Genomic DNA, 14,017 nt, shown 5'->3' on the forward strand with positions numbered 1-14,017 from the left:
TTGACCCGATTTTGTGGATTTGAAGGCATGACAGAGAAGCTGAGTATTCCCACCAAGATATTGAAAATAAAAGCTGTTTTTGAATCAGTTGAAGTAGTGATTGGAATAAACCCAATCATGATTCAAATACTATGATTTAATTAATTAGAATATACAAAAATATTTATGTATGACCAATAAAGTTTTAAAACACAAGTTGAAATTGGAGATTTATAGTTTCGAGAATCAATTCGGGTTCATGCTAGGAAGATTTACAATAGAATGATTTATTTATTAAAGGGGTTGATGAAAAAGTATCAAAGCAAAGAAAAAGGCTTGCATATGGTTTTAATTGATTTGGAAGAAAACATATGATAATGTATAAGAGACGGTCTTTGAAAAGTCCTAAAAAAAATGTTTGCATGTTGCAAATATCAAAGTCATACAGTTTACATATGAGGGGGTAACAACTAGTATAAGAATATTGGAATGTGAGGTAAATAACTTTTCTATAAAAATTAACCTAAATTATTTCATACACGAAAACAGATCCGCCATGGACCAAACAAAGAAAATCTCCTCTATAACAAATTAAACGTTTATTCTCAGTATGAATTAATAATATATCTTATTGTATTGATTCAAAAGTATTTTTTTATTATACGTCAACTAGTACTAAAGTATGCTTACTGTTCTAAGCTAGAAGGTCAGATAACTAAATACCATAAAAAGGAAATCTGACTTGAGATATAGCCTTCCAAGCAAGAAACTTGTTACTAGAGAGAAACTTCCTCGACTATTTTCCTTCCTTGATTTGTGCCTGATGTGGATGATTGTGAGGATCCAGTGTATGACCTATTACTTGATGAAGGCCTAGCTTGATAGGTTGCAGAAGAACTAGCATAAGCAGATGAAAAGTTTAAAGAACCAATATCAGGAAAAGTTGGAGCAGCGTACATTGGTTTGGGCATTGTTGGTGGGAGAGTGGGCAATGGAGCTTCAAAGTTAAGCACACGAAGTGCTTGTCTAATTGTAGGCCTCATAGTGCAATCTGGATGAGCAGACCAAAGCCCAATAATCATTAACCTTTCAACTTCTTGCTCATCAAAATCTCCATTATCAAGCCTTTTGTCAACTGCTTCAAGAAGCTCCCCTCTGCCATAGAGTTCCCACACCCATTCCACCATCATGACTCGTTCATCACTAGCATTAGGGTCAATTGGTTTTCGCCCACATGCTATTTCTAAAGCAACAACTCCAAAACTGTACATGTCAGATTCTCTTGTGGCCTTGCCCCTCGCCAAACATTCAGGAGCCATGTATCCTTTTGTTCCTGCTGCAATTGTTGATGTTAACCCTTTGCCATGTTCTACGAGTCTTGCTAATCCAAAATCTCCAAGCTTAGTGTTGAAATTTGAGTCCAACATAATATTGCTTGATTTTATGTCTCTGTGGACTACGCATTGCTCCCACTCTTCATGCAAGTAGAGCACTGCTGAGGCTAAACCTTGAGCAATATTGTATCGAGTTGGCCATGTCAAGAGGTCTTTGCTTTTAAATAAATGATAATCTAAGCTTCCATTTGGCATGAACTCATAGATGAGTAGAAGATCATTTTTCTGGTGGCACCAACCCATCAATTGCACCAAATTCTTGTGCCTTAATTGACTGATGATCTTTACTTCAGAGGCATACTCCTTTACCCCTTGTCTAGATTCTTTGGACACCTTCTTAATTGCAACAAAAGTATTTAAGCCTCTCATGAATCCTTTGTAGACACCACCAAAACCTCCTTCTCCAAGTTTGTGTTCCTCTGCAAAGTTGTTTGTGGCTCTCGCAAGTTCATTATAGGAAAACTTCTTTGGTCCAACACTTTCAAAGTCTCTGTCCAAAGAAACATCCAAGCGATCATCTTTTTTTGCCCTGCAATTTAACTTCCATATCAGGAACCAAGCTATGCATAACCCACCAACCCCTACAACCGATCCAATGCTCAATCCAATGACCAAACGCTCATTATTGCTTTTACTCTTTTGCACCACTCCTCCCCACACTTTATTAAGACTTGAATTGAAGGCCCATGAGCATAGCGTATGTAACTCAAACTGAAGTCCTGTGGCTGAGGAGAACCCAAACTGAACTTGTTCTGGTAGGTAGTCTCTCAGATCAATCTGATGGGAATAATTTTGTCTGATTTTGATGTTATTCTTATATCCTGTGAACATGACACTTAACTGCAATGAGCTAGAATTGTAGGTAATCTCAGCATCATACTTTCTACCGTCATTCATAGTGTACCATTGTGTTGTGTAAGGAGACCACATTTGTTTTACATTGATTCCCACATGATCATAAGGTGGATCTCTTGCATTAAGCATGGTGTCAAACTCGACTGCTACAAATGGATGTGCATCAGCATAAGTTGGATCTCCCATTTCTCTACGACCCACAAGACCAATACCAGTGCCATCTGGGGGCACTGGAAATGGAAAATCCGGGTGTGCCAAGAAGAATGTGATGCCATCTCCATGCCCATCATGAGTTTCATTTAGTACATTGATGATGAAGCTGAAACGGGTAATGAAGTTTACAAGTGTTCTTGTCTCTTTGTCCCCCAGTTGCAACAGGTTCTTGTACGTTACTCTCCCTGCACTGTCTTTTTTGTATCTGAGTTAAAAATCAGATTGTTAGATTCATAACAAATTTATACATTTATAGGAATTTTTTGGGTTAATGTAATCTTTAGTCCCTCAAGTTTGTCTTCATTTTGGTTTTGATACCTCAAGTTTCAAACCATAGCTTTTAGTCCCTTAAGAGGCAAAATGGTTTAAGTTTTTATTAGATTATAGGGACTAATATTAAAAAAAAAAAAGAACTCGAAAGACAAAACCTATGGTTTAAAATTTGAGAGACTAAAATCAAATTGCGAATAAACTTAAAAGACCAAAATCTGTATTAACCCGAATTTTTTTTATCATATATCTTTAACATCAGTTGAATTTTAGGGATATGAGATAACGCCAAATTATATGACTGGACGGGTGGCTGGGAAAGGATACCAAAAACTTTGAGTAAACGCACGTTTTGACCCTAAGTGGTGGTCTCTAGCAAGTCTTCGCATGCATTATCTTTTAATTAATTTGTGTGGCTTAGATTGTAATTGAGAGACCTCAGACTCCTTTCTTTAACTCTATTTCTTTGCTGTCCTTAATTAACAATTTGCTATTTTGTACCATCGACTAATCCAAATTTGTGTTTTTTTCTTAAGCATCAAATAAGGTTAGCTCTTTCCAAGTGATTTATTTTATCCGCAAGACTTGGAAATTATCCAGAGAGAATCAAGTACGTTTCACTTGATCTAACTACTATTGCTTTATCTCTATTTCTTGGCAACCATAAAGAAATAATGCATAATTGATATACAAGCTTGTCTTTATAGTAAACAGAGAAATCATAATTACAGACCTTGTGAGGACAACAATTAACATTTGAATACCTCAAATTAGTGAAACCCAATGGAAGGACCGAGATCATTGTCTAAATTTTTTCACCCAAAGACACGAGGATAGAAATGCCTTTCCCCTGCCCATATGCTGTCCTGTTGGTCACTAAGAACCTAATGGCAATGACAACTTGGTTAACGGAGATCCGCTAGCGGTGAGGTCTCTTTTTGTGTTTTTTAAAAACAAGGTCGTTAACCTATTTTCAAAGAATTTAGTTCGAGTAAAATAGGAGAAATTTCAAGTCAGGTTGGTGCTTTTTAACCTATATTTTACGCACTCCAAACTTTTTCAGTAGTTTTACTTCCAGTTCCTTACAATAATTTTGTTCAATACTGAAATAGGAGAATCTTTACTGGTTTTCTGCAAGTTTCATACAGTAGCTTTACTTTCCGTTCGAGACAGCAATTTAGTCCAAGTTTGAAATCACTTTTAAATGGAAACATATATAAAACATTTATGCACTGACTTATAAACAAGGACTCTGCGTGTATATCATAAGACAGAAGTGAAAAAAATGTTTTTAACAAATCCAACGCAAGCAGCTATAATTTACATGGACACACAAAATATCATTTAGATGAAACCATCAAAATGTAATAAAAGAAACTAGAAGCACCAGTATTGTCTCCTGATGTACAGATTACCTGGTGAGGTTGAGCATCCCATTTTCCTGGAAAGCATCTCCTTGAAGGTTCAAGTTCTGATGATCGACGTCAAGAAATTTCCCATAGTTGAAGGTTATCGAGGTGACACGAGCAGGGATTATGAGAAACAAGAAAATTTTGGTTATGAACAAACAAGGAAGCAGGTTAGTTTTCCTCCTGTGGAGAGATATCGCCATATAGCATATCACATAGAAGTGAGACTTATGTTTGGAGGTGGTTTGAGAAATAATGACTCGTATTATATAAAGAGACTGGGTTTTGTTCCGTAAAAGCATATAATTCTTTAGCCATTAATGAATCACGGAGAAAATTCTTCACTTGATCCCTATGATTTACAATAATTGATACTTTGATCTCTATAATTTTTTAATTTTCAAAACACCCTATGACCCATGTGTCTCTCACATTTTATACGTTATTCCACCTGTTCACACTTGGCTTAAAAATGGATTCCCTATGGGCCACGGAAGTAAATTCTTGTAGAAATTTGTTGATATAGCAATCAGTGACCCCATTTGGTTGACACTAACCATTTGCTAACCACATGAGGTGGGGCAAAGTATTCACACTTAACCGGTGGTACACGGTGCCTTTGCAATTTCAATTTTTAGAATTTAATTTTTCTCTTTTTTTTCCCCAAAAGAAAAAGCATGCAAAGTCTCCTCCTTTATTGTAATTAGTCTGGGTTTTGTATTAACTTCTTGTAATTTCATTCTTTAATGGAATTTTTTTCCATTTCAGAAAAGGAAAAAAAACAAAGCATGCAGAGTCATTTGGGATTGTTGACTCCTTGCACTACAAAAAAATTGACTTTCAGCGGCGACAAGTCATCGCTAAAAAGTCGTTGCCGTAACAGCCGTGGCTGAAAACTTTCAGTGGCGACTAAAAAGGTTGCCGCTGAAAGTAGACTTTTAGAAGTTTCGGCAGCGACATTTGTCGTCGTTGAAAACACTTTCGGCGGCGACATTTGTCGCCACTGAAAGGCTTTTCAGAATGTCACTGCTAAAAGACTTTTCAGCGGCGACAAAGGTATGTTTAGCGGCGACTTTTTTGTCGCCGCTGAAAGTAATGCCTAAGAAGAGTTGGCTTTACCAACGCCACGTCATTACCGTTGGTGCCATATCATCATCTCCGCTCGCCACGTCATCACTACCGGTGCCACGTCATCATCGCTAGTGCCACGTCATCGTGGCCGGCGACCACGTCATCACTGCCGACCGCAACATCATCACTAGCCACCTCCACATCATTGTCACATCACTCCTCCCCGCCACGTCATCATCCAAATATTTTCATCTTAAATGTGTCTTCTTCAGGGTTCGAACTCATGACCGCTTCCTTTCGTGTCCAATCTTCTTAGTGCTGAGCCAGATTGAATTTGTTTATTAATATTATAAAATAAAATATATATTATTATATTACACTTTTAGCGGCGACAAAAAAAGTCGCCACTGAAAGTGGACTTTCAGCGACGACACTTTTATTGCCGCTGAAAGTCTAAAGTCTTAGTTTTAGCAGTAAACTTTCAGCGACGACATAAAAAGTCACCGCTGAAGGTCCACTTTCAGCGGCGACCTTTTGTCACTGCTGAAAGAACCTTCGGTGGCAACAAAAAAGTTGCTGCTGAAGGTTCACTTTCAGCGGCGACAAAAAAGTCGCCGCTAAAAGTTCAGTTTTAGCGGCGACAAAAAAAGTCGCTGCTGAAAGTCTTCAGCGGCGACTTTTTTTGTCGCCGCCGAAAGTCATCGCTTAAAGTCTGTTTTTTTGTAGTGTTGATGGCTTCTTAGCCAAGGAGTCTTTTCCAGAAAGAGGTTCATGGACTGCTTTGTCAAGAGTAGTACAGAGTAGTAGGGAGGTGTTGAGAATAAGAACAGTAGACAGAGACTATTTTGTCATTTTTCTTACCTTGGTTTGATTGCCAACACATATAAAAAAAAAAAAGGAAATTATCATAGCAGTTAAAACAGTAACAAATTGTACTTAAAGCTTTAATTTCTTGTAAAGCAGTTGATAATATTTAACGGAAATATGTTTACTGCGAATGATTAGAATATATTTAAAAGTTCATTACTCCAGTGAAAATGCCATAAATTTATTCACATTTTATATCAATTAAACAATCAATTTAAAAGCCATAAATTTATTATGAAAATGCCACTGCATTTATTATTGCTTTCTTCCTAAACCGACATAGAAGACTAACAAGAAAACTACTTTTTATATTAGTGGTTACATGACACTCAATAATGAACATGTTGGAACGATTATAAGCTCAGATTTTAGGCACTGATAGGACAAACGAGGCCAATTTCCGATAACAATGAACTGGCCTATATCCATGGTCTACTTGAGAATTCTTCAGAGGGTGGATATTTTAATTGGCCAAGTTCTAATATGAGAATATTTGACAGAAATTATTTTTTGCAAATTGAACAAAATAAAAATAAAAAGAAAAGAAAAACGTTCCAATGGTTTTCCATGCATCATCAATGCTGATTGGTTCAAACTCGAAATGCTTATTAAACGGGAAAAAAGGTTATGCAAAACTTGATTCTCACACACCCACACTCCAATGAGATACAAACTCAGACAATGCAACCATGTTAAAGTTTCCAGTAAACAAAAGGCTAAAAACGAAATTAGGTAAATTAAAGCAATAAACAAATCACACGTTTTTGGTCAAATAACATTCATATTACCAAAAGATACAAAAGTTTCTTAGATGATTGAAGTTCGCCTGTTGGAAATTATTATATATAATAAGCTGAGATCACATAAAGACTAGAGACCATAAAAGAGAAATTGAAGGAATAACTTTAAATCCTCTCAATTGCTTACCTGCAGAACTACTAATGAGTAATTGAAAGGAAATCAATTGCGAGTGAAACCAGCATTAGTCCAAGTTTGAAATTGTAACTTGGAAAATCTAATTCAGTCAGAATTTTTCCTTTGCAGATGAGTGGCCTGAATTGGATGAATATTGTGAGGATTTAGTGTATGACCTCCAATTGGTTGAAGGCCTAGAGTCATTGGTTGCAGAAGAACTAGCATATGCAGATGAATAAATTGAAGAACCAATATCAGAAAAGGATGGACCAACATATGTTGGTTTGGGCATTGTAGGTGGGAGAGTAGGCAGTGAAGCTTCAAAGTTAAGTACATAAAGTGCTTGTCTAACTGTAGGCCTCATAGTATAATCTGGGTGAGCACACGATAGCCAAAGAATCGTTAGCCTTTCAAGTTCTTGCTCATCAAAATCTCCATCAAACCTCTTATCAGCTGCTTCAAGAAGCTCACCTTTGCCATATAGTTCCCATACCCATTCCACCATCATGACTTGGTCATTGGGAGCATAGTGGTCAATTGGCTTTCTCCCACAAGCTATTTCTAGAGCAACAATTCCAAAACTGTATATATCAGACTCCTTTATTGCCTTGCTTATGGTTGCACATTCAGGAGCCATGTACCCTTTTGTTCTTGCAACAATTGTTATTTCTGAGCGCTTTCCATGTTCTACGAGCCTTGCTAACCCAAAATCTCCAAGCTTTGCATCGAAGTTTGAATCTAACATAATATTGCTTGATTTTATGTCCCTGTGAACCACACACTGCTCCCACTCTTCATGAAGGTATAGTACTGCTGAGGCTAAGCCTTTAGCAATACTGTATCTGACTGGCCATGTCAAAAGGTTTCTGCTTCGATATAGATGATAATCTAAGCTTCCACTTGGCATGAACTCATAAATAAGTAGAAAATCATTCTTCTCGTGGCACCAACCCATGAGTTGCACCAAATTCTTGTGCCTCAGTTGACCGATGATCTTTACTTCAGCGGCATACTCCTTCACTCCTTGTCTAGATTCATGGGAACCCTTCTTTACTGCAACATAAGAATTCAAGCCTCTGATAAATCCTTTGTAGACCCCACCAAAACCTCCTTCTCCGAGTTTATGTTCCTCTGAGAAGTTATTTGTGGCTCTTACAAGTTCGTTATAGGAAAACTTCTTTGGTCCGACACATTCAAAATCTTCGTCCAAGGAAAGATCCAAGCGATCACGTCCTTCCACTCTACAATTTGACCTCCATATCAGAAACCAAGCCATGCATAACACGCCAATCACTAAAACTGATCCAATGCTCAATCCAATGACCGAACGCTTATTATTGTTTTCACCCCTTTGCATCACTCCGGCCACTCCAAGACTTGAATTAAAGGACCATGAACACAGTGTATGTAACTCAAACCGTAACCCTGTGGCTGAAGAGACTCCAAATTGAACTTCTTCTGGTAGGTAGTCTCCCAAATCAATCGTACGGGAATGATTTTGTCTTATGTTGATGTTATCCTTATATCCTGTAAACATGACACTTAACTGGAAAGAGCTAGACTCATAGGTAATCTCAGCATCATACTTTCTACCATCATTCATAGTGTACCCTTGCGTTCTATGATTAGTCTGCATTGTTTTTGCAAGGATTCCTACGTGATCATAGGGTGGATCACCCACATCCGTATTGGGAAAGGTGTCAAATTCCACTGCTACGAATGGATGTTCGTCGAGATAATTTTGATCCTGCATCTGTGCGCCACTCACAAGGCCAATACCTGTGCCATATGGGGGAGATGGAAACGGAAAACCAGGCTCTGCCAAGAAGAATGTGATGCCATCTCCCTTCCCATCACGAGTTTCATTTAGTACGTGGATGATGAAGGTGAAACGAGTAGTGAAGTTTGCGAGTGTTCTTGTCTTATTGTCCCAAAGTTGCAATGAGTTGTTGTCTGTTACCCTCCCTGCACTTTCTTTCTTGTATCTGAGTCGACAAGAATCACATTGTCAGGTTCATGACAAATTTATAATAGGCATTTTTATTTTTATGTATTATATATATATCTTTCATTTCAACTGAACTGTAGCGATTGAGATAACATCAAATTATATGACTAAGCGTGTGCGTGGGAAATGACACCAAAATCTATGATTCGAGTAAGCTAAGCTTACATACGTTTTGACCTTGTGTTGGTGGCCATTAGGTAGTCTTTGCATGCATCAGCTTTTGATGAAGTTGTGTGGCTTAGATAGCTAGATAACTAATACTATCTCAAGTGCTTAACATAAAAACTAGTTTAACTTTTAATTTAGTTCTAAATATAATATGCTAATCCATTTTCTCCGTCATATTAATCCATTTTTTTCAAAGTAGTGCTTGTAATAGTTACACATATTAGAAGTTTCATCAATTGGTAGTTTTAGCTACATATGATTAGTAAGGATATTTTAAGGAAAATAACATCTATTTATTACAAATAATTAATTTAACAAACTTTCTTAACATACTAAAATTAATCAACTAACTTTTATATTGAGGACCAAAAGTAATATGTGGGTATTAAAAAAAAATTAGTTAAGTTATTTGTTAAAAATATGTGTTGGTTTTTCTAGTATATCATCTTTAATCATCTACACTGAAAACCCTTGATATGTGCAATCAATTAGATAATTTGGAGAAATAAATTTATAAATTTGAAAAAGAAAGTGGATTAAGTCTTATATTTAGTATCAAAGTTTAACCCATAACTAACTTTTATATTTAGGACCAGAGGGAGCAATAAATAGAGCTACCTATTTTTTTAAGAATAAAAGGTGTGTCCAACACCCTAATCTTATTTTCTATGTGCATTTAGCATTTTGATCTTATTTTTCTGGTATATAAAAATGGATGCACCAGAAAAATAAGACTAGGGTGATAAATATACCATAAAAAAAGATCAAGATATTAGATGCACATCAGAAAATAATTTCAGTTGTTAGATCCCACTTGACCTTTTTGAACTCTATTTCTCTGTTCTCCTTCACAATTAACCATCTCCTATGTAATACCATCAACTAATCAAAATTTAAGTTTTTAGACCACCAAATATGGTCAACTCTCTTTAAGTAATTTATTTTATTCCCAAGACTCGAAAATTAGCTTAAAAGAATCAAGTACGATTGATTTGTCTTTTTGTTTCTTGACAATCACAAAGATTAATACATAGGATTCATTTTAATAGACGATTCCATCTAAATACTAACTCCAACCCTAAATACAAAAGCTAGTCAAGGTTGGATTTAATATAAGATCTCGATTTATTTTGTCTCCTTAATTTATAATATTGTTTGTAAAATATCTCTTTTGATTGTAAAGGGTTTTCACCAAGGAGGTACATGATTAAATAAGATAATTTAGAAAAATTAACACATATTTATTACAAATAATTAATTTTACTAAGTTTTTTAATCCTCCTAAATTAGTTATTTGAGCTCTTATATTAAAAATAATTATGGAACTTGTAAGACAAACAATTACAGTTGATTACCTCAAATTAGTGAAATCCAAAGGAATCAACGAGATCCTTGGCTAAAATTTTTACCCAAAACAAAAAAAAAAGATCACATGTTGATAGAAATGCCTTTTGCCTCTCATTTGGTCATCGGAGACCTGCTAGCAGTGGGGTCACTTTTTTTTTCTCCAAAGCCATTACCCTATTTTAAAATAATTTAGCTCGAGTAAAATAGTTGAATTTTCAAGTCAGGTTGGTGATTTATAAATAGCATAGTTGTGTAAATTTAATACCCACTCGACACTTCTTCTATAGTTCAAGACTGGAACAAGAGAATTTTAAGTGAAGTTAGTGCTGTTTATAGTGCTGGTTCTGCGCAAATTTCATACCAGTACATTTTCAGTAGTTTTTTTTTTTCCGGGTATAACTCAAAATATCCTTAAGTTATTTTGGATTTAAGATTACTCTTTACGGGTTGAAATCACTTATCATCTTAACAAACAGTATGTTGGTTTCAATAGTTTTATTCTCAGTCCTAGAGAACAAGTCGAAATTAAAAATAGGTTTTAATTAGCTGAAGTTGGTACCCTCCAGTATAGGAGATGCGCCAATTTCATACCCGCCTTGTACTCTCTCGGTAGAACCCTTTTCGGTTTCCAGCAATGGGGTGTTATGCGATAACGTAACCCGTTAACCTCGTATAGATTAATTTGAATTTGAATTTTTATATTAAATGTTCTTCTTTTTTTTACTTCTATTCTTTCTAGAAAAAAAGGGTTTTAATGTGTATGATCTAAACAAAAAATAATTTTTTAATTGTCTTTTTATTTAAAATTGATTACTTAATAATTTTAAAGCTAGATCATTAAAATTGTATTTAAACAGTACAGATCTTATTGCGTTTATTATTGCCATGAGTACTGAAATAAGTTCGGTTTGGTATTCTTTAACAGGAAGGGAAAAAGTTTTGGTACTTGTGAATTGTAATGATGAGTATTATAGTGCTCGTGTAATGATGAGTTGTTGCGGTGATATCCATATTGTCTAAATACAGTTTTAATAATTTAAATTTAAAATTTTTAAATGATCATTGTTTTAAAAAAAATCATTTTTTCAATTTATAATTTAGAGATAATCTTTATTTTATATTATATATATATATATATATATATATATATTAAGTTCAGACCATTCAATTTAATCTAGACATATCGTTGAGATTTGGTGCTCATGAGCCAAGTGATAGCAAATTTCATACCCACCTTACACCATTTTAGTAATTTTATTTATTCAACCACCAAGAACAATTTGTTCACTTAAAGTTTGAAATAGACCAATTTTCAAGTGAGGTTAGTACTCTTTTAAAAGAGGGATTGTATAAATTCCATATTCAACTTGTAAATGGATTTTGCAAGATAACTTATAAACAGAAACATATAAAGTATTTATAGATTGCATGATTTATAAATAAGAACTGAGTGTGTGTATCATAAGACAAAATTAAATATATATATTTTTAAGAAATCCAAAAGAAATAACTACTCTTCTCGTCTTTAATATAAGACTTAATTAACTAATTTCAGTAAATTGAGGATGTTAATTAATTAAATCAGTCAATATGATATTTTTTTAGAATATTCCAAGCATCTTTTTTGATTTCCTTCCTTTCTCTCTTTCTTGATTATTGTTGAAAGAATGATAATAAGGTTAATTTGATAAGTATATGAAATAGGTCTTATATATAGGACCAATATCAACCCTCTTCTATATTAAGGACCGAAGGAATACAATTTTTTTTTTGGGGCCAGAAGAAGCTATAATATATATGATAAAAGCATATTTCTAAAATGATCAGGCCATCAGAATGTAATGAAAGAAACTACAATTACTTGTATACTGATGATGTATACATTAATTACCTGGTGAGGTTGATGTGCATCCCATTTTCTTGGAAAACATCTCCTTGAAGGTTCAAGTTCTGATGATCCACATCACGAAATTGCTCATAATTGAAGGTTATTGAGGTCGCACTAGCATTGTTTGTGAGAAACAAGAAAATTTTGGTTATGAACAAAAGAGAAAGCAGATGGGTTTTACTCTTGTGCAGAGATATCTCCATATAGCTGATATAATAAAGACTTGTTTGTTCAAATTGGAGGCAGTTTAAAGATGACTCGGTTTATATAAAGAACCACCGGTTTTGCTTCAGGAAGGCATATTCAAATTAAAATCGATCTGCCAAAAATGAATAAATTGAGTTAAAAATTTATTTAATTTTTTTTCTTTGATTTTTATGTATTAGGAAAAAAAAAATGAACCGAAAAGAACCTTAAAAACAGGAAATTTCGAAGAAGGCAACTAATACTTGCACATGGTGGGAAAGAAGGGAAAACTTGAACTGAAAGTATGACAATGTAGGGAAATGACCAACACGCGCTTCTGTCAATTTGGGAAAATGACTAGATTTGATCTGAAAATAACAAGATAGCAACGTAAACTAACAAGTTTACAATACATAATAACAACACGCTTTTCTCAACTGAAAGCATTTGTCCATTCAGAAAAATGACTAAATTTGATATCAAAATGACAAGCTGAAACATAAATTAACAAGTTTGGAATACAGAATACAATATTCTTTTCTAAGTATCACATAAAGGCATATTGGTCATTTTCTTCATACTTTCAGAATTCCAGTTCAGGCTTTCCCTCCCTGGAATGCACTGATGGGGAATGGAAGGGAATGTAATTAGGATTAGATAAGTTTGTTTGGTATGATGTTGGGAATGAGAAAATTGAATATAATTTTTTATATTTAATTCAATAATAGCACAAGTTAAAAAGACTAAAATAACCCTTTCTCCTTATTCACCCTGCACCGTTTTTCCTGCCTTGAATCCGTGATCCTTGCTTTCCTTCTTCTTTTCCTCATTATTATTTTCCACAATAATTTCAGTTTGGTTGTTAATTTTTTAATCAATTTGTTGCCGCCCTTCATGTTCGATACTCTCACGGCCCATCCTGACGTTCCTTCACTCCTTTCAAGTTTTCTTGCGTATCCCTGGTTAGATTTTGATTTTGAAATTAGCTTCAAGTTTATAGTTTTTTACGTTTTATGGGATGTCTTTGAGTGAAAATTAAATAATATTTTTAAAAATAATTTTATGATATATAAAGTGAGTATGTAAGAAAAATTTTGTTTCAATTATATAAAAAATCCTTTAAAAGTGTTTTTAAATTGATTTTTATAATCTAACTAAATGGGTTATCAATACAATATGATAGCCGGAAATAGTACTTTGAAAGCCATCTTTACCTTTAATTTTCACCTAGCACTTAGGCAGCAATCCAAATCATTTGATGTGACTTTATGGATCTACTTGACTTGACTTAAATTTTTTTTTTTTTTTTTAAATTACGCGACTTCAGGGGTCTGCTTGACTTGACTTAATTTTTTTTTATTTTTTTATGGTCGTTATTCAAGTAAGTGCTTGGGAATTTAACCAGTCCACTGACTTCTTCTACGATGGACAAGTGGCATGGATTGAT

At 34.5% G+C, this 14,017-nt stretch overlaps 2 protein-coding genes across 2 annotated transcripts; both read right to left on the minus strand.

Annotated features, from left to right (window-relative positions):
• Positions 1-755: 755 nt before the first annotated feature.
• LOC114745223 (L-type lectin-domain containing receptor kinase IX.1-like) lies at positions 756-4,183 on the minus strand. Its single transcript, XM_028933374.1, has 2 exons — positions 4,127-4,183; positions 756-2,646 (listed from the first exon to the last, which is right to left on the minus strand). The coding sequence occupies exons 1-2, from the start codon at positions 4,141-4,143 to the stop codon at positions 756-758; spliced, it is 1,908 nt and encodes a 635-aa protein (XP_028789207.1). The 5' UTR covers positions 4,144-4,183.
• A 2,899-nt stretch (positions 4,184-7,082) lies between these two features.
• On the minus strand, positions 7,083-12,587 carry LOC114745224 (L-type lectin-domain containing receptor kinase IX.1-like). The gene is made up of 2 exons (XM_028933375.1): positions 12,388-12,587; positions 7,083-8,958 (listed from the first exon to the last, which is right to left on the minus strand). Exons 1-2 carry the CDS (start codon positions 12,585-12,587, stop codon positions 7,083-7,085), a joined length of 2,076 nt encoding a protein of 691 aa, XP_028789208.1.
• Positions 12,588-14,017: the final 1,430 nt, after the last annotated feature.

Source organism: Neltuma alba, unplaced genomic scaffold, assembly GCF_004799145.2.
Source record: "Neltuma alba isolate B1F8T4 unplaced genomic scaffold, ASM479914v2 tig00004560_pilon, whole genome shotgun sequence".
Taxonomy (NCBI): Eukaryota; Viridiplantae; Streptophyta; class Magnoliopsida; order Fabales; family Fabaceae; genus Neltuma; species Neltuma alba.